Source organism: Oncorhynchus masou, chromosome 9 (genome assembly GCF_036934945.1).
Source record: "Oncorhynchus masou masou isolate Uvic2021 chromosome 9, UVic_Omas_1.1, whole genome shotgun sequence".
Taxonomy (NCBI): domain Eukaryota; kingdom Metazoa; phylum Chordata; class Actinopteri; order Salmoniformes; family Salmonidae; genus Oncorhynchus; species Oncorhynchus masou.
Window position 1 is genome coordinate 85,628,789 of NC_088220.1, and position 21,506 is coordinate 85,650,294.

Below are 21,506 nucleotides of genomic sequence, written 5' to 3' on the forward strand. Positions count from 1 at the left end.
CATGCCCTTCCCATTCCAGAACCATGCCCGTCCCATTCCAGAACCATGCCAGTCCCATTCCAGAACCATGCCCGTCCCATTCCAGAACCATGCCCATCCCATTCCAGAACCATGACCGTCCCATTCCAGAACCATTTCTGCTTCCCTCCACTGTCCAAGTGGAATATGGAGAGATGTTTCATGTGCTGAAATAAAAAGATCCCAGAAAGGAGCTGCAGAAATGGCTACCAAAACAGTTGCCAGAGAATTGAATGTTCAACTCTCTACCATAAGCCGCATCCAACATCCTTTCAGAGAACTTGGCAGTATGTCCAACCGGACTCAAACACATTGTGCCCAGGAACTCCATATCCGGGTTCTTCAGCAGCAGGATAGTCTGAAACCAGCCACCCGGACAGCTGATGAAACTGTCCATGGGATGAGTAACAGAGGGAGGAGAGAACATCTAGCTGACTCGTGGTGGCTACTCAGCAGGCTGATGGTAGAAACTATTGGCTAGTCTCTCAGTTTTTGCCAAGATGCACCCACCACACTGCTCTTGTCGGAGTGATTTAAGCGGGGAGAACAGAGATTGCTTGGATCCCTGATGATCTTCTTGTCCTTCCTGAGACACCTGGTGTTGTATGTGTCCTGTTGGGAAGGCAGTGTGCACCCAATGGTGTGTTTCGGCTGAACGTATCAGCCTATGAAGAGCCTTGCGGTCCACGGGAGGTGTAGTTTACGTACCAGGCTGTGATGCAGCCCGATAGTGCTCCTGTAGAACACTGAGGGCCCTCTGGGACAGGCCGAATTTCTTCAGCATCCTGACGTTGAAGAGTCGCTGTGGTTCCTTCTTCACCGCGGTGTCCATGTCGTTAGACCATTCCAGCTTCTCGGAGACGTGTACGCCGAGGAATTTGAAGTTATTGACCGTCTCCACGGCGGCCCCGTTGATGTGGATGGGGGCGTGTCCAGCCTGGTCCCTCCTGAAGTCCACAACGAGCTCCTTTGTTTTGGTAACGTTGAGGGAGAAGTTGTTTACCTGGCACCACGCTGTCAGAGTGCCTCCCTTCTCCCTGTAGGCTGTCTGGTCTTTGTTGGTGATCAGGCCTACTGCTGTTGTGTCGTCAGTGACCTTGACGATGGAGTTGAAACTGTGAGAGGCCACGTAGTCGTGCCTGAGTGGGAAAGCAATGACAGCGAGGAAGCAATTCTGCTACGCAGCACAGTGAAACCTGTCGTGAGACTCTGAATTAAACTTGGAAACTTGTTAACCTAGAAACATGATACATCAGAAATAACACTATAGTATATGCTGAGTGATCAAGACTGGTTTTTACATCAGTAATACTATAATATGAGGAATGATAGCGACTGTTTTTTTTTTTTAATCACAAGTTAATGGTTATCTATAGGAGCCAGATGGCTGTGGAATGTGCAGGGTAGACGGGAGGAAGTCACGGGATTGCTCTGGGGGATACGGTTGGAGATGTTTGGATTAGGCATCTTACGGGGTTGAAGTCAGGTCACCTTAAGGGAGAAGGAACAGTTATTACCCCATCACTTCCTCTTCCTGTCATAAAATATGTAAGGGTTGGAGAGGAGAAGTGCATCTAAATTGGAGTATAAAAAATAATAATAATAAAATAATATATTATATATATATATATATATATATATATATATATATATATATATATATATATATATACTGCACACACATATACATATTGCACACACACATACACACACAGAGCTCAAAAAAATAAAGGGAACACTAAAATAACATCCTAGATCTGAATGAATGAAATATTCTTATTCAATGCTTTTTCTTTACATGGTTGAATTGTGCTGACAACAAAATCACACAAAAATGATCAATGGAAATCAAATTTATCAACCCATGGAGGTCTGGATTTGGAGTCACACTCAAAAACTAAAGCATCTGCCAACTCCTGGACAGTCTGTGGTGCAACGTGGCATTGGTGGATGGAGCGAGACATGTTGTCCCAGATGTGCTCAATTGGATTCAGGTCTGGGGAATGGGCGGGCCAGTCCATAGTATCAATGCCTTCCTCTTGCAGGAACTACTGACACACTCCAGCCACATGAGGTCTAGCATTGCCTTGCATTAGGAGGAACCCAGGGCCAACCGCACCAGCATATGGTCTCACAAGGGGTCTGAGGATCTCATCTCGGTACCTAATGGCAGTCAGGCTACCTCTGGCGAGCACATGGAGGGCTGTGCGGCCCCCCAAAGAAATGCCATCCCACACCATGACTGACCCACCGCCAAACCGGTCATGCTGGAGGATGTTGCAGGCAGCAGAACGTTCTCCACGGCGTCTCCAGTCTGTCACATGCTCAGTGTGAACCTGCTTTCATCTGTGAAGAGCACAGGGCGCCAGTGGCGAATATGCCAATCTTGGTGTTCTCTGGCAAATGCCAAACGTCCTGCACGGTGTTGGGCTATAAGCACAACCCCCACCTGTGGACGTCGGACCCTCATACCACCCCCATGGAGTCTGTTTCTGACCGTTTGAGCAGACATGCACATTTGTGGCCTGCTGGAGGTCATTTTTCAGGGCTCTGGCAGTGCTCCTCCTTGCACAAAGGCGGAGGTAGCGGTCCTGCTGCTGGGTTGTTGCCCTCCTACGGCCTCCTCCACGTCTCCTGATGTACTGGCCTGTCTCCTGGTAGCGCCTCCATGCTCTGGACACTACGCTGACAGACAGAGCAAACCTTCTTGCCACAGCTCGCATTGATGTGCCATCCTGGATGAGCTGCACTACCTGAGCCACTTGTGTGGGTTGTAGACTCCGTCTCATGCTACCACTAGAGTGAAATCACCGCCAGCATTCAAAAGTGACCAAAACATCAGCCAGGAAGCATAGGAACTGAGAAGTGGTCTGTGGTCACCACCTGTAGAACCACTCCTTTATTGGGGGTGTCTTGCTAATTGCCTATAATTTCCACCTGTTGTCTATTCCATTTGCACAACAGCATGTGACATTTATTGTCAATCAGTGTTGCTTCCTAAGTGGACAGTTTGATTTCAGAGAAGTGTGATTGACTTAGAGTTACATTGTGTTGTTTAAGTGTTCCCTTTGATTTATATATATATATATATATCAATCAAAGGGAACACTTAAACAACACAATGTAACTCTAAGTCAATCACACTTCTCTGAAATCAAACTGTCCACTTAGGAAGCGAGAGAGAGAGAGAGAGAGAGAGAAACTTCTGTTTTGAAACTTCTGTATGTGTGATGTCTACTGTTAATTTTTATTGTTTACCTTTACTTGCTTTGGCAATGTTAACACATGTTTCCCATGCCAATAAAGCCCCTTGAATTGAATTGAGAGATAGATAGAGATAGATACTGCTGAAAAAAACAATCAGTGTGTGTGTGTATACACACGTTGGTGTAAACATGTTTTGTCTGATGCAGCTGTGTTGATCCTCTAGGAAGAATAAACCTGGTTAAACTTTCATAGTGTCCGTAGAGTTTTATTTACTCTGAGAATTAAGAGCCCAACACTGTTACACAAAGACGGCGCTATTTGTTGTATTATTATTATTATTATTATTCGAAACTTTTTTATTTTTCGAAAACCAAGTGAAAAATAAAAAGGAATAAAGATTGAACTGCATTAAAAACACAAGAGGCTCTTAAGAGTGTTAAGAGGAAATGTCTTGAGTGAATACTTGATTGAAATTGTCAATAAGCACGATCTGCCATTCATTAACCTCGTCCCCAGGGGATACTGCACAAAAGCATCGGGCCGGAGTATCTGGGTGACGAGATGAACGATTCATAGACGTCGCTGAATGTGTCCCTCATGTTAATTTCATTGAAAGTCTTTGGCATGATTTATATGTCAAAATGTGATATGAGAAAATCGGAAAAACTATAAATATACTCTTTAAAAAAAAAACACACACACAAAAAAAAAAAAAAAAAAAGAAAACATTCATCGTCTTCCCTGTCTATTCACAGAAGGCAATAGGGCTATGATAGCTGATTTTGAATCTATAACTTGTCACACAACACCCCCAAAAAATTGTCTTTCGCTGTATAATAAATGAATCTGTGTCTAACAGTCCGGTGGTTTCCTATTGGTGGTCTGGAGACCTATCTGATATGTGATTGGCTGCTGAAGTGATGACAGTATTGGACTGTCTCAAAATGGCACCCTATTCCCTATAAAGATCCCCACAATACCCATAAAACCTAGCGGTTAAACAGGGAAATGGTTCCCAATTGTATTTCCACCGTTTATTTTTTGCTCGTAGATTTTTAGGAAGCACTTAAAAATAAGGGCTGTGTTTCATGTAGACTTACCCTGGCGTGACGTTTTGATGATGTAACGCTCTCTCTCGGACTAGGTGACTTATCAATATTGTCGCCTGTATTTACACATACTTCTATACTCTGTAGTGCACTACATTTGGACCCTGGTCAAAAGTAGTGCACAATACAGGAAATAGAATGCAGCCTATATTAGGCTGAATAAAATACTAAATTATATCTTATCGGTTCCATTCTAGACCCGAGGTATAACATGAAGATCGTCATTTTGATTTTCAATTTTTTAATTTTACCTTTATTTAACTAGGCAAGTCAGTTAAGAACAAATTCTTATTTTCAATGACGGCCTGGGAACAGTGGGTTAACTGCCTGTTCAGGGGCAGAATGGCAGATTTGTACCTTGTCAGCTCGGGGATTCAAAGCCCAACGCACTAACCACTAGGCTACCCTGCCGCCCCACATTGATTGAACACACAGATTTGATTGTGTTGCGAAGAAGAGAGTTCTATATAAATTTAAAAAAGGAGAAAGAGCGTAAGCATCTCAACGTTTTAAAAACCATCAGTTGTCTATCGACAAAAAAAGTCTGTCAGGCACCAGGGTGATGCAGCATGGCAGCCATTTTGTGCCCCAAGGCCATATTTGTGGCCACCAACAACAGTACTTCAACGGTGGGTGTAGTGAATGAGTGAAGAGCCAACGGCGAGCCAGTTTCCTCTCTCTTGCACCCTTTTCCCTACATAATGCACTACTTTTGGCCAGTGCCATATGGGCATAGGATGGGGAACAGGGCACCATTTGGGAGCCAACTCTCACTCTCACCAAGGACTGCAGTAGAAGCAATTGGTGGTGCTGATAAGAAGTTGACGAATCACCGAACTCCATTTTTTTGGGGGGAGGCTCTCCTTGAGATGTGGCTGACCAGGAGACGGGGAGTTGAGGATTTGAATGGTGTAGTACACTTAATAGTGTGCCATTTGAACTGGATCCTTAGTGTCCCAGCGGCCGGTCGTCGTAGGTGCTGTACCTCTTGACGTGAGAGCGGCGCACGCGCTCCCTAAGGTCCACCCCCGAGTGGGCGGGGCCTTCCTCCTCCTCGCTGTGGGAACCACAGTGAGCGTGGCTATGGGCGTGGCGACGGCGTGTGGCCTCCAATAAGGTGTCGTCAGGGACAGGAAGTGTCTCGTAGAGCAGAGCGTTCAGGGTCTCCTCGTAGATCCTGGCCTCCGGGAACTCTACCTGGGATAGACAGACGGACAGGGACGACATGAAGATTAGCTGCAGGACAAAAAGTAGCATGTGTGTGTGTGTGTGTGGTGTGTGTAACTCTGAACCAACCTTGGTCTGTTTTTTCTCTGTGGCGTAGACTATGGATGTGCAGCAGACCTCTGCCAGTTTGCGTCCCTGTCCGTAGAACGACCAGCAGCAGATCTCGTCGCCGATCACGTCCTTGATGAAGAGAACGCGGCCATTGTAGCTCAGAGACAGCTTGTCAAACAGCTCAATGTTCTTCAACAGGTTGTCGTCTGAGTTACTGTGGAGAAATTACAAACCCACGGGGTCAAGAAGTACAGTAAGTATTGAACACAGTACATGATGAATATTTTAGAGGCCCTCACTAAGCACTTACCAGGAGTCATGAACTATTATTGACTCTCCAAACAATAGAACAAGAATAGGGCTGCCATTTTGTAAGGCACTTGACTTGTCGTAGTACCTTGTATAGGAGTACTTGTTGTTGCTTCGGTTGTACAGCAGCTTCACTACAGGTTTGGTGCAGGCCTGGATCAGTCTCACCTCCTCCTTGGCAGAGGTGATCACAGGGATGACACACAGAGACTGCTCTTTCTGGTCCTGTTACAGTACATAGAGAGACACCACAGGCAGCCTGTTACAGTACATAGAAGACACCACAGGCAGCCCGTTACAGTACATAGACACCACAGGCAGCCCGTTACAGTACATAGAAGACGCCACAGGCAGCCCGTTACAGTACATAGAGAGACACCACAGGCAGCCTGTTACAGTACATAGACACCACAGGCAGCATGTTACAGTACATAGACACCACAGGCAGCCCGTTACAGTACATAGACACCACAGGCAGCCTGTTACAGTACATAGAAGACACCACAGGCAGCCTGTTACAGTACATAGAAGACACCACAGGCAGCCCGTTACAGTACATAGACACCACAGGCAGCCCGTTACAGTACATAGACACCACAGGCAGCCCGTTACAGTACATAGAAGACGCCACAGGCAGCCCGTTACAGTACATAGACACCACAGGCAGCATGTTACAGTACATAGACACCACAGGCAGCCTGTTACAGTACATAGAAGACACCACAGGCAGCCCGTTACAGTACATAGACACCACAGGCAGCCTGTTACAGTACATAGACACCACAGGCAGCCTGTTACAGTACATAGACACCACAGGCAGCCTGTTACAGTACATAGACACCACAGGCAGCCTGTTACAGTACATAGACACCACAGGCAGCCTGTTACAGTACATAGACACCACAGGCAGCCTGTTACAGTACATAGACACCACAGGCAGCCTGTTACAGTACATAGACACCACAGGCAGCCTGTTACAGTACATAGACACCACAGGCAGCATGTTACAGTACATAGACACCACAGGCAGCCCGTTACAGTACATAGACACCACAGGCAGCCTGTTACAGTACATAGAAGACACCACAGGCAGCCTGTTACAGTACATAGAAGACACCACAGGCAGCCCGTTACAGTACATAGACACCACAGGCAGCATGTTACAGTACATAGACACCACAGGCAGCCCGTTACAGTACATAGACACCACAGGCAGCCTGTTACAGTACATAGAAGACACCACAGGCAGCCCGTTACAGTACATAGAAGACACCACAGGCAGCCCGTTACAGTACATAGACACCACAGGCAGCCTGTTACAGTACATAGAAGACACCACAGGCAGCCTGTTACAGTACATAGACACCACAGGCAGCCTGTTACAGTACATAGACACCACAGGCAGCCTGTTACAGTACATAGACAACACCACAGGCAGCCTGTTACAGTACATAGACAACACCACAGGCAGCATGTTACAGTACATAGACACCACAGGCAGCCTGTTACAGTACATAGACACCACAGGCAGCCTGTTACAGTACATAGACACCACAGGCAGCCTGTTACAGTACATAGAAGACACCACAGGCAGCCTGTTACAGTACATAGAAGACACCACAGGCAGCCCGTTACAGTACATAGACACCACAGGCAGCATGTTACAGTACATAGACACCACAGGCAGCCCGTTACAGTACATAGACACCACAGGCAGCCTGTTACAGTACATAGAAGACACCACAGGCAGCCCGTTACAGTACATAGAAGACACCACAGGCAGCCCGTTACAGTACATAGAAGACACCACAGGCAGCCCGTTACAGTACATAGACACCACAGGCAGCCTGTTACAGTACATAGAAGACACCACAGGCAGCCTGTTACAGTACATAGACACCACAGGCAGCCTGTTACAGTACATAGACACCACAGGCAGCCTGTTACAGTACAAAGACACCACAGGCAGCCTGTTACAGTACATAGACAACACCACAGGCAGCATGTTACAGTGTGTGGTGTGTGAGCGGTCGCATCTACACTTCGGTCCGCAGGTAGTATAACTTTTCATTACATTTCGTTATAGTACAACGGTTTGATTTGTCTAATCTTAGCAATTTCTTCTTAGCCAGCTACATAGCCGTCTTTGTATCAACGACAATTGCATAATTATCGTATTTCGTCGTCCTAACGTATCTGCCCAGCAGCTAGCTAAGCAGCTAGCTAACATCCACTGTCCACTAGCACTGTAGAAACTATTACACTCAACTGAACGACTCGATTAGCGTAGTGTCAGCTAGCTACATAGTTGTCTTCGTATCCAAGATAATTGTGCAGTTTAGAGTGTGTAGACTTAGAGTGATTATCTTAATTTACCGAGGTTAGCTAGCCAGCTATTTGTCGTCCTTAACGTAGGAAATGCTGCTAGCTAGCTAGCCAACAGCTAGCCAACCTCTACCGAATTGAACTCTAACTACCCGGTCAACATTCCGCGTCGCTCCACAGGTAGTATCACATTTTCATTTCACTTCATTACAGTACAACGGTTTGATTTGTTTGATCGTAGCTAGCCAGCTACATAGCCGTCTTTGTATCTAAGACAATTGTGTAGTCTAGAGCGATTTTCTGGTTAGCTGGCCAGCTATTGTCGTTCTTCTAACGTAGCTAGCCAGCTAGCCCCCGAATAGCAGCACTGTAGTAACTATTACAGTACAAAGGTTTGTTTTGTTTGATCGTAGCTAGCTAGCTACATAGCCGTCTTTGTATCTAAGACAATTGTGTAGCCTAGAGCGATTTTCTAGGTTAGCTGGCCAGCTATTGTCGTTCTTCTAACGTAGCTAGCCAGCTAGCCCCCGAATAGCAGCACTGTAGTAACTATTACAGTACAACGGTTTGTTTTGTTTGATCGTAGCTAGCTAGCTACATAGCCGTCTTTGTATCTAAGACAATTGTGTAGCCTAGAGCGATTTTCTAGGTTAGCCAGCCAGCTATTGTCGTTCTTTTAAAGTAACGGAACGCAATCAACCTTGCTAGCTAGCCAGCTAGCCCCCGAATAGCAGCACTGTAGAAACTATTACACTCGACGGAACGACTTGATTAGTGTAGTGTCAACATCGCAGCCACTACCAGCTAGCCTACTCCAGCAGTACTGTATCATTTCAATCATTTTAGTCAATAAGATTCTTGCTACGTAAGCTTAACTTTCTGAACATTCGAGACGTGTAGTCCACTTGTCATTCCAATCTCCTTTGCATTAGCGTAGCCTCTTCTGTACCCTGTTAACTATGTGTCTATCTATCCCTGTTCTCTCCTCTCTGCACAGACCATACAAACGCTCCACACCGCGTGGCCGCGGCCACCCTAATCTGGTGGTCCCAGCGCGCACGACCCACGTGGAGTTCCTGGTCTCCGGTAGCCTCTGGAACTGCCGATCTGCGGCCAACAAGGCAGAGTTCATCTCAGCCTATGCCTCCCTCCAGTCCTCGACTTCCTGGCACTGACGGAAACATGGATCACCACAGATAACACTGCTACTCCTACTGCTCTCTCTTCGTCCGCCCACGTGTTCTCGCACACCCCGAGAGCTTCTGGTCAGCGGGGTGGTGGCACCGGGATCCTCATCTCTCCTAAGTGGTCATTCTCTCTCTCTCCCCTTACCCATCTATCTATCGCCTCCTTTGAATTCCATGCTGTCAGTTACCAGCCCCTTCAAGCTTAACATTCTTATCATTTATCGCCCTCCAGGTTCCCTCGGAGAGTTCATCAATGAGCTTGATGCCTTGATAAGCTCCTTTCCTGAGGACGGCTCACCTCTCACAGTCCTGGGCGACTTTAACCTCCCCACGTCTACCTTTGACTCATTCCTCTCTGCCTCCTTCTTTCCACTCCTCTCCTCTTTTGACCTCACCCTCTCACCTTCCCCCTACTCACAAGGCAGGCAATACGCTCGACCTCATCTTTACTAGATGCTGTTCTTCCACTAACCTCACTGCAACTCCCCTCCAAGTCTCCGACCACTACCTTGTATCCTTTTCCCTCTCGCTCTCATCCAACACTTCCCACACTGCCCCTACTCGGATGGTATCGCGCCGTCCCAACCTTCGCTCTCTCTCCCCCGCTACTCTTTCCTCTTCCATCCTATCATCTCTTCCCTCTGCTCATACCTTCTCCAACCTTTCTCCTGACTCTGCCTCCTCAACCCTCCTCTCTTCCCTTTCTGCATCCTTTGACTCTCTATGTCCCCTATCCTCCAGGCCGGCTCGGTCCTCCCCTCCCGCTCCGTGGCTCGATGACTCATTGCGAGCTCACAGAACAGAGCTCCGGGCAGCCGAGCGGAAGTGGAGGAAAACTCGCCTCCCTGCGGACCTGGCATCCTTTCACTCCCTCCTCTCTACATTTTCCTCCTCTGTCTCTGCTGCTAAAGCCACTTTCTACCACTCTAAATTCCAAGCATCTGCCTCTAACCCTAGGAAGCTCTTTGCCACCTTCTCCTCCCTCCTGAATCCTCCTCCCCCTCCCCCCCTCCTCCCTCTCTGCAGATGACTTCGTCAACCATTTTGAAAAGAAGGTCGACGACATCCGATCCTCGTTTGCTAAGTCAAACGACACCGCTGGTTCTGCTCACACTGCCCTACCCTGTGCTCTGACCTCTTTCTCCCCTCTCTCTCCAGATGAAATCTCGCTTCTTGTGACGGCCGGCCGCCCAACAACCTGCCCGCTCGACCCTATCCCCTCCTCTCTCCTCCAGACCATTTCCGGGGACCTTCTCCCTTACCTCACCTCGCTCATCAACTCATCCCTGACCGCTGGCTACGTCCCTTCCGTCTTCAAGAGAGCGAGAGTTGCACCCCTTCTGAAAAAACCTACACTCGATCCCTCCGATGTCAACAACTACAGACCAGTATCCCTTCTTTCTTTTCTCTCCAAAACTCTTGAACGTGCCGTCCTTGGCCAGCTCTCCCGCTATCTCTCTCAGAATGACCTTCTTGATCCAAATCAGTCAGGTTTCAAGACTAGTCATTCAACTGAGACTGCTCTTCTCTGCATCACGGAGGCGCTCCGCACTGCTAAAGCTAACTCTCTCTCCTCTGCTCTCATCCTTCTAGACCTATCGGCTGCCTTCGATACTGTGAACCATCAGATCCTCCTCTCCACCCTCTCCGAGTTGGGCATCTCCGGCGCGGCCCACACTTGGATTGCGTCCTACCTGACAGGTCGCTCCTACCAGGTGGCGTGGCGAGAATCTGTCTCCTCGCCACGCGCTCTCACCACTGGTGTCCCCCAGGGCTCTGTTCTAGGCCCTCTCCTATTCTCGCTATACACCAAGTCACTTGGCTCTGTCATAACCTCACATGGTCTCTCCTATCATTGCTATGCAGACGACACACAATTAATCTTCTCCTTTCCCCTTCTGATGACCAGGTGGCGAATCGCATCTCTGCATGTCTGGCAGACATATCAGTGTGGATGACGGATCACCACCTCAAGCTGAACCTCGGCAAGACGGAGCTGCTCTTCCTCCCGGGGAAGGACTGCCCGTTCCATGATCTCGCCATCACGGTTGACAACTCCACTGTGTCCTCCTCCCAGAGCGCTAAGAACCTTGGCGTGATCCTGGACAACACCCTGTCGTTCTCAACCAACATCATGGCGGTGGCCCGTTCCTGTAGGTTCATGCTCTACAACATCCGCAGAGTACGACCCTGCCTCACACAGGAAGCGGCGCAGGTCCTAATCCAGGCACTTGTCATCTCCCGTCTGGATTACTGCAACTCGCTGTTGGCTGGGCTCCCTGCCTGTGCCATTAAACCCCTACAACTCATCCAGAACGCCGCAGCCCGTCTGGTGTTCAATCTTCCCAAGTTCTCTCACGTCACCCCGCTCCTCCGCTCTCTCCACTGGCTTCCAGTTGAAGCTCGCATCCGCTACAAGACCATGGTGCTTGCCTACGGAGCTGTGAGGGGAACGGCACCGCAGTACCTCCAGGCTCTGATCAGGCCCTACACCCAAGCAAGGGCACTGCGTTCATCCACCTCTGGCCTGCTCGCCTCCCTACCATTGAGGAAGTACAGTTCCCGCTCAGCCCAGTCAAAACTGTTCGCTGCTCTGGCCCCCCAATGGTGGAACAAACTCCCTCATGACGCCAGGACAGCGGAGTCAATCACCACCTTCCGGAGACACCTGAAACCCCACCTCTTCAAGGAATACCTAGGATAGGATAAGTAATCCTTCTCACCACCCCCCCCTTAATGATTTAGATGCACTATTGTAAAGTGGCTGTTCCACTGGATGTCAGAAGGTGAATTCACCAATTTCTAAGTCGCTCTGGATAAGAGCGTCTGCTAAATGACTTAAATGTAAATGTAATGTACATAGACGACACCACAGGCAGCATGTTACAGTACATAGAAGACGCCACAGGCAGCCCGTTACAGTACATAGAAGACGCCACAGGCAGCCCGTTACAGTACATAGAAGACGCCACAGGCAGCCTGTTACAGTACATAGACACCACAGGCAGCCTGTTACAGTACATAGACACCACAGGCAGCCTGTTACAGTACATAGACACCACAGGCAGCCTGTTACAGTACATAGACAACACCACAGGCAGCATGTTACAGTACATAGAAGACGCCACAGGCAGCCCGTTACAGTACATAGAAGACACCACAGGCAGCCCGTTACAGTACATAGAAGACACCACAGGCAGCCTGTTACAGTACATAGAAGACGCCACAGGCAGCCTGTTACAGCCTGTTACAAACCAAATGCACGACTGCAGAGCATTTAGCACATTTTAGACAGTTAACTTAGTTATAAGATATCGAGCTGGTAAACATTTAGTTGTGAATTCCATAGTGTTCATTTCATCACCCGGAGCATGTTGCATGACGGAGAGTGACTCACAAGGCCTCTCATCATTGTGTGTAAGTTTAATAATGTGACGCAATGTTCCTTATCGTCTAACGTTTTGAACAAGTTGACTGCAGGTATTTACTTAAGTAGTTAAAAAGATTTTTGGGTTGGTGACAATGGCAAACTTATATGAGCATTACACTCCTGATTTCTTTTCCTCAACAGTGTGAAATACACATAGAAACAATAGCCCAAATGAAGGCTAATTTTGCTGGGAGGGGGAAATGAAGAGATTCGGGATCTTTCCCCCCCCCCCAATGCATTTCCATGGCATTTCCATTGTTTTGGTCGGGTTCAATTGATCTCATTACCGCATGTAATCGCCCGTCACCAGTCACCATGGCGACAGCAGAATGTCCCCAGTAGAACCTTGGCTAATCCAAATACTGAATGCCAGGCATTCCAATGACATCACACTGACACAGTCTGCATTCTAAATGGAACCCTTTTACCAATATAGTGCACTAGCATCCCTGGTCAAAAGTAATGCACTGCATAGGGAATAGGGTGCCATTTGAGACACATTCACATGATACCCACTGCCACTAGGATTGTGACGGTAATGGAATTTTGGAGGACTGATTGGCCAGCCAAATGACAGTGGTCCCCATAATAACAGTTATGTAAATTAAATAAAATATATATTTTTTTTTTAGATGTACATTGTCTCCTCTCCTCTGCTCCTAACTATGTATGCTGCCATATAAATAGAATGAATAGAACAGGCATCCCCATTCAAGTCAATGGTGGCCTTTTGTTCTTAACTGACTTGCCTAGTTGAATAAAAAAGGTTAATATGGAGTTGGCTGCTACAACAGCCTCCACTCTTCTGGGAAGGCTTTCCACTAGATGTTGGAACATTGCTGCTATAACAGCCTCCACTCTTCTGGGAAGGCTTTCCACTAGATGTTGGAACATTGCTGCTATAACAGCCTCCACTCTTCTGGGAAGGCTTTCCACTAGATGTAGGAACATTGCTGCTATAACAGCCTCCACTCTTCTGGGAAGGCTTTCCACTAGATGTTGGAACATTGCTGCTATAACAGCCTCCACTCTTCTGGGAAGGCTTTCCACTAGATGTTGGAACATTGCTGCTATAACAGCCTCCACTCTTCTGGGAAGGCTTTCCACTAGATGTTGGAACATTGCTGCTATAACAGCCTCCACTCTTCTGGGAAGGCTTTCCACTAGATGTTGGAACATTGCTGCAATAACAGCCTCCACTCTTCTGGGAAGGCTTTCCACTAGATGTTGGAACATTGCTGCTATAACAGCCTCCACTCGTCTGGGAAGGCTTTCCACTAGATGTTGGAACATTGCTGCTATAACAGCCTCCACTCTTCTAGGAAGGCTTTCCACTAGATGTTGGAACATTGCTGCTACAACAGCCTCCACTCGTCTGGGAAGACTTTCCACTAGATGTTGGAACATTGCTGCTACAACAGCCTCCACTCTTCTGGGAAGGGTTTCCACTAGATGTTGGAACATTGCTGCTATAACAGCCTCCACTCGTCTGGGAAGGCTTTCCACTAGATGTAGGAACATTGCTGCTATAACAGCCTCCACTCTTCTGGGAAGGCTTTCCACTAGATGTTGGAACATTGCTGCTATAACAGCCTCCACTCGTCTGGGAAGGATTTCCACTAGATGATGGAACATTGCTGCGGTGACTTGTTTCCATTCAGACACAAGAGTATTAGTGAGACTGGGCACTGATGTTGGGCGATTAGGCCTGGCTCGCGGTCAGCATTCCAATTCATACCAAAGGTGTTCGATGGGGTTGAGGTCAGAGCTCTGTGCAGGCCAGTCACGTTCTTCCACACCGATCTCAAACAATCAATTTCTGTATGGGCCTCACTTTATGCATGGGGACATTGTCATGCTGAAACTGGAAATGGCCTTCCCCAAACTGTTACCACAAAGTTGGAAGCACAGAATCATCTAGAATATTGTTGTATGCTGTAGCATTAAGATTTCCCTTCACTAGAACTAAGAGGCCTAGCCTGAACCATGAAAAACAGCTCCACATCATTATTCCTCCTCCACCAAACTTTACAGTTGGTTCTAGGCAACTAAAGTTGGTTACAGTTGGTTGCCTAGGCAACTAAAGATCTGCTTACTTGCTTCAGCAAGGAACAAAACAAATGTTTAATCCCATTGTTAAGAGTCCACGTTACGGCCGAAACAGACTCAACTAGACTCCAGTCTTCAGTTCATTCCACAAAACATTTTTTATTTTTTTTATTTTAATGGTCATTTTTATTTTCTCGACAGTCTTCATCCACAACCAACAGTTATATGGTAATTGTGTTAGCCCTAACTGCCACTTATAGTAAACAAACAGTACTGTTGTCCTTCAGCCACTAACAAGAGTAGACAAACTGGTTAAAGCAATTATCACAACACGAGGAAGCAATGTATGGAGCGAATGTCGCGTTCCAAGTCGACATGACCAAAACGTCAGCAAACAGACACACATTACAGCACCGTATGTTGCCTTCATGCACAGATTTAGGATCAAGCAAAGCTGCAGGTTGGAAGTCACAGCCTGCACCCCAAGCACTCTATTCCCTATGTAGTGCCCTAATTTTGTTCATCGTCCTACGGGCCATTTGTGGCACACTCTGTGTCACTGACCTGCAGGCCTCCCTGGCACAGCTCCACCAGACCCTGGATCAGGTAATGCTTGGCCTCTGCCAGCAGCTCCAGAACCCCCTGCCTGCCAGGGGGCAAGGTGACCGCTTCCTCCCGCAGGTACGTCAGGATGGAGGCAAAGTGCTTCCCACAACGATCTATCAGGATCCAGCCTGGACGGGAAGATACAAGGCAAGTGAACGGAAAAGATTAGCGTATTTCCGTGTATCTTTTTTATGATGTGCCTGCCATAGGACCTGTACATTTAAATGGTTTTTCTAATCATTGCTGATTTTTATTTTTTATTTTTTTACATTTTACCTTTATTTTACTAGGCAAGTCAGTTAAGAACAAATTCTTATTTTCAATGACGGCCTAGGAACAGTGGGTTAACTGCCTTGTTCAGGGGCAGAACGACAGATTTGTACCTTTGTCAGCTGGGGGATTCGAACTTGCAACCTTTCGGTTACTAGTCCAACGCTCTAACCACTAGGCCACCCTGCCGCCTCCACGCTCTAACCACTAGGCCACCCTGCCGCCTCCACGCTCTAACCACTAGGCCACCCTGCCGCCTCCACACTCTAACCACTAGGCCACCCTGCCGCCTCCACACTCTAACCACTAGGCCACCCTGCCGCCTCCACACTCTAACCACTAGGCCACCCTGCCGCCTCCACACTCTAACCACTAGGCCACCCTGCCGCCTCCACACTCTAACCACTAGGCCACCCTGCCGCCTCCACACTCTAACCACTAGGCCACCCTGCCGCCTCCACTCTAACCACTAGGCCACCCTGCCGCCTCCACACTCTAACCACTAGGCCACCCTGCCGCCTCCACACTCTAACCACTAGGCCACCCTGCCGCCTCCACACTCTAACCACTAGGCCACCCTGCCGCCTCCACACTCTAACCACTAGGCCACCCTGCCGCCTCCACACTCTAACCACTAGGCCACCCTGCCGCCTCCACACTCTAACCACTAGGCCACCCTGCCGCCTCCACACTCTAACCACTAGGCCACCCTGCCGCCTCCACACTCTAACCACTAGGCCACCCTGCCGCCTCCACACTCTAACCACTAGGCCACCCTGCCGCCTCCACACTCTAACCACTAGGCCACCCTGCCGCCTCCACACTCTAACCACTAGGCCACCCTGCCGCCTCCACACTCTAACCACTAGGCCACCCTGCCGCCTCCACACTCTAACCACTAGGCCACCCTGCCGCCTCCACACTCTAACCACTAGGCCACCCTGCCGCCTCCACACTCTAACCACTAGGCCACCCTGCCGCCTCCACACTCTAACCACTAGGCCACCCTGCCGCCTCCACACTCTAACCACTAGGCCACCCTGCCGCCTCCACACTCTAACCACTAGGCTACCCTGCCGCCTCTACACTCTAACCACTAGGCCACCCTGCCGCCTCTACACTCTAACCACTAGACCACCCTGCCGCCTCTACACTCTAACCACTAGGCCACCCTGCCGCCTCCACACTCTAACCACTAGACTACCCTGCCACCTCCACACTCTAACCACTAGGCCACCCTGCCGCCTCTACACTCTAACCACTAGGCCACCCTGCCGCCTCTACACTCTAACTACTAGGCTACGCTGCCGTATGATATGTGTTGCTTTAGCCACCCGTTCCATTCTGAAGTCCTTATTAGACTAAGTAGAGTTTCCTCTATGTTTCTGATCCATAAGAATGACAGAGAACTTAGCTTTTTGTCAATTGTTAATTGACAGTCTTTCTCACCTTCTCTGTCAATGAAAACCTCCTTCTTGCCACTGAACATGGCCTTCAGCATGGAGTCCTGCCTAGTGAGCACCTGCAGCGTGGTGTAGAATAGGGTCCCCCCTACGTTTAGACGCACATACTTGTTACCCAGGCCCAACGCTGCTCTGTAGCTGCACGTCTTGGACTTGGGACACGCCATCTGGGAGGCTGGGGAGGGGGGGGGGAGAATAGGATGGAAATATCTCTTTGACATCACCATACAATAATGTAAAAGATATCATACACATTGAAAAAATAAAACAGTCAGCCTAGCACACTGTATAGCCTACATAAAACACTGAGGATATTGGCACATTCATTCATAACTGACCGCTGCCCTGATTGCCCACTGTTCCATGTATACCTTCATGGTAAGGTCTAATGGCTTGGGAGCCAGTGGTGATGGCCTGGGTCTGGAGGCATAGCCGGTGCAGGGGGAGCTGGCAGCTGTCCCCAGACATGTCCCTCTGAAGGTAGATGACCACCCTGCAGACGGAGGTCTTGATGTCCCCCGCCGTGGTGACAGCTACTGGGGGTGGGGCAGCCACAGCCTCTCACTGGCCCTGCAGATCATACCTGGTGGAGGGGAGGCAATAGAAAACCACTGCTTTATTTACACCTCGCCTTCAAAGCCCTGGCTTCTGCTGAGATGACAGACACGATCAAGGTGACAGTTGGGACAACGTCCTTCTGGAAGGACTGAAATCTGAAACCTTGAATTTATAATGTCATTGACTGAAATTAGACCGGAGTTGCTCTGCGGTCATACGTAAACACCAATAGTCAGAGGCCATTGTGAAAACAATGGCTGGAGGAAGCCACCCACCCAATCAGCATCTTCCACTCGATTTCCATTTCCCCTAGCATGGAATGTGGCTAGGCCCACTATGCTGCGTGTGTGTGTGTGTGTCCATCTTCATACAATAAACAAACTGTTATTTGGGAGAAAGTCCCCAAAAACGTTGCATACCAGGGGTTAGACAATGGGTCTCTGGGGAATTCAAACCAGCACGGCAAGTTGTGTTGTGATATCAACCCCATTCCACATAGTATGGTTACTACTATAAATATACAATGACATGTATTTTCATTACGGTCAGTCCTAATAAGTTAGTCACATTAGAGATGAGTGCAATAAGCATACAACGTCTGTACGTTGTAACTAGGAACATGCCATAAGGTTGAGTCACAAATTGTATTTCAACGAACCTAAAGTTAGCTGTGCTGGCTTGCTAACTACTGGCTAACTTACTGTTGTTAGCCAGCTATAATGTGTCTAATAAAAAAAATATTTAAAAAAAAATCTGTCTAAGCACACATTCAAGATTATTGAGACGATTTTAAATGACCTAGTCCTTGAAAGAGAGAGTAAAATGTGTTTCTTATGGACTTTCTCTTTTGCCATTCGGGTAAAAGCTAGCTGAAGAAGACAAGCTAAAATGAGCTCAATAGTATATTTTCATAGATACTCACCCACGCAGTCTTTCTCTTGGGGTAATTATTTTTTGCTGAATAGTTCAGTACATTATAAGCTATGTAATGTCGCTAGGCCAACTACAATTGTAAATATTCACAAGGCAACGACGTTAAATAACTATCCCCAACTTCAGAAAAGTTGACTACTACAAATAATTATTCTTCTTCGATAAAGCGGATGGCATCCAATAAATGTTGCATTACCGCCACCTACTAGACTGGAGTACAACTCCTTTATAATTTGCTTGAAAAAAATAAACATATACCCTACCATCTGACACTACACTCACAAAAATTATTTTAAAAAATAAAAATAAAACCACCCTATTCCACTATTAAAATCTATTTAGTCCTCCCTCAGGCCAACAACCTGAAAGGATGAGACATGACAACTTAACACACCCTGTAACTCTTCTGATGTCAAGTCTCACACACCAAAAATACATCTCTGCAGCTGCCACCACAAACTCAATTTTCTGCAACACAGTAGATAACCACTTCTATAAATACTAAAAATCCAATCTCACGGTAGTATATATAACTTGTTGGCCTCTCCCTCTGTACTGGGACAGTACTACCACTCCTCTCAGGTTCCCTCCCCCTTGACCCATCTTCCTCTACTTTCTACACTGCCTCAACATATGACAACTTTTGCACTACTCTAACCCTGGAAACCTCAACCATGCCTCTCTCGCGCATGACGTGTCTGATCCCCAGCTCCATGGGCACCCATACAATTAACACATACAACCATGTTCCCCAATGCTACACATTCCTTTGTCTCATGCTCTTCTGCACACTTCTCACAGCTAGGAACCTCCCTCCTACACACACTGCTGCCACATGACCATAAGCTTGACACCTGTAACAACGTAATATATTAGGCACAAAAGCTCGTACAGGATAACTTAAATATCCCAACATCACTTTGCTGGGAAAAGACTCAACATCAAAACAAACAACAACTCTTCTGTTTCACCACTCCCGCCACCCTGTCTACGTCGCAACAAGCAGCACAAACACAGGGAATCTTCCCCTTCACTTGGTCAACTTTTACATCCAGTAATCACTCCTTTCAATGGCACCCTTTTCTTGAGACCAAAACAATTCACATTTGTTGCCCCCATTTGTTTAACGTGGAGAACCTTCTCCCTCTAACCAGCAGAAACACAAACAATAATCACAAGATCACTATTTTCACCCACCCTGAAACCACAAAGGGATCAGCCAAAAGGCAAGGGTTCACTTTTCCCAAAAACTTCACTCCTATGGTCACAGACTCATCTTTATCCTGATCCTCGGTGCAAGCCTCAGGATCCTAGAACTTCACTCTGTGTTGGTTACAAAAAAACACACACAAAAAAAGGCCGTCCTACCGATCCTCGACTTCGGTGATGTCATCTATAAAATAGCCTCCAACACTCTACTCAACAAACTGGATGCAGTCTATCACTGTGCCATCTGTTTTGTCACCAAAGCCCCATACACTACCCACCATTGTGACCTGTACGCTCTCGTTGGTTGGCCCTCGCTTCATACTTGTCGCCAAACCCACTGGCTACAGGTTATCTACAAGTCTCTGCTAGGTAAAGCCCCGCTTATCTCAGCTCACTGTTCACCATAGCAACACCCACCCGAAGCACACGCTCCAGCAGCGCGCTTTTCAAACCACCATCCACTGGTATATCTCACTGGTCACCATAGCAGCACCCACCCGTGGCACGCGCTCCAGCAGGTATATCTCACTGGTCACCCCCAAAGCTAATTCCTCCTTTGGTCGTCGTTCCTTCCAGTTCTCTGCTGCCAATGACTGGAACGAACTGCAAAAATCTCATATCTCCCTCACTAGCTTTAAGCACCAGCTGTCAGAGCAGCTCACAGATCACTGCACCTGTACATAGCTCATCTATCTACCTACCTCATCCCCATACTGTATTTATTTATTTATCTTGCTCCTTTGAACCCCAGTATCTCTACTTGCACATTCATCTTCTGCACGTTTACCATTCCAGTGTTTTAATTGCTATATTGTAATTACTTCACCACCTTGGCCTATTTATTGCCTTAACTCCCTAATCTTACCTCATTTCCACTCACTATATATAGACTTTTTGTTTTCTTTTGTTCGACTGTATTATTGACTATGTTTTGTTTATTCCATGTGTAACTCTGTGTTGTTGTATGTGTCGAATTGCTTTGCTTTATCTTGGCCAGGTCGCGGTTGCAAATGAGAACTTGTTCTCAACTTGCCTACCTGGTTAAATAAAGGTGAAATAAATAAATAGAACAACTTTACTTACACTTTCTACCATTCTTCTTTAACACAGCATCTTACTTTTCCCCCCGACATTTTTAACCGACTCAAGCTCATGTCTTCCTCCCTCTCTTAGACCTCTGCCTCTCTTTTCCCCTCCATTCCTCCTCCGTATTCTAAGTATATGTCTCCTTATGTTAATACTGCACTTATTCTGACATAACGTTACATCTTGCCTTCTCAAGATACGCCATTTAATAGACTGTCACAATCTCCGTACAATCAGCACAAACCCCCTCGAGATGTAAGAGCTCAACAGTGCATCAAACTTATAAAGCAGCTGCTTCGTCTTGATGTTCTTCTTCACCAAAAGCGACCACGACCCTTTTCCATTTCAAACAAGCGCGCTTTTCAAACCACCATCCACGGTCTCGCTTGTTACGCTGTCCGCGACACGACTAGTTTTACTACAAATAATGCTTGTCTACTACAATTCCCAGCATACACTCCTTCCCCTC

General features: G+C 47.5%; 1 protein-coding gene across 3 annotated transcripts; it reads right to left on the reverse strand.

Moving 5' to 3' along the window:
- Positions 1-3,463: 3,463 nt before the first annotated feature.
- LOC135546705 (BTB/POZ domain-containing adapter for CUL3-mediated RhoA degradation protein 2-like) lies at positions 3,464-21,417 on the reverse strand. 3 transcript variants are annotated; one of them, XM_064975332.1, is made up of 7 exons: positions 21,035-21,417; positions 17,590-17,834; positions 17,238-17,426; positions 15,477-15,646; positions 6,010-6,146; positions 5,631-5,826; positions 3,464-5,531 (listed from the first exon to the last, which is right to left on the reverse strand). In XM_064975332.1, the coding sequence occupies exons 2-7, from the start codon at positions 17,717-17,719 to the stop codon at positions 5,283-5,285; spliced, it is 1,071 nt and encodes a 356-aa protein (XP_064831404.1). In that variant the 5' UTR covers positions 17,720-17,834; positions 21,035-21,417; the 3' UTR covers positions 3,464-5,282. The 3 variants fall into 3 exon arrangements, with proteins under 3 accessions (XP_064831404.1, XP_064831403.1, XP_064831405.1); XM_064975331.1 differs by lacking the exon at positions 21,035-21,417 and adding an exon at positions 18,732-18,931; XM_064975333.1 differs by lacking the exon at positions 21,035-21,417 and adding an exon at positions 18,732-18,929 and having other exon boundaries at positions 17,623-17,834.
- Between the last annotated feature and the right edge of the window lie 89 nt (positions 21,418-21,506).

What these genes read in the sequence shown, in the direction of transcription:
- LOC135546705 (XM_064975332.1), bottom strand. Translation starts at nt 17,719, where the DNA reads ATGTCTGGGGACAGCTGCCAGCTCCCCCTGCACCGGCTATGCCTCCAG. An exon ending in TGTGCCAGGGAGGCCTGCAG is followed by an intron (nt 6,147 to 15,476) that starts GTCAGTGACACA and finishes GTACTGTAACAG; the next exon opens with GACCAGAAAGAGCAGTCTCT. An exon ending in CAGAGAAAAAACAGACCAAG is followed by an intron (nt 5,532 to 5,630) that starts GTTGGTTCAGAG and finishes TGTCTATCCCAG; the next exon opens with GTAGAGTTCCCGGAGGCCAG.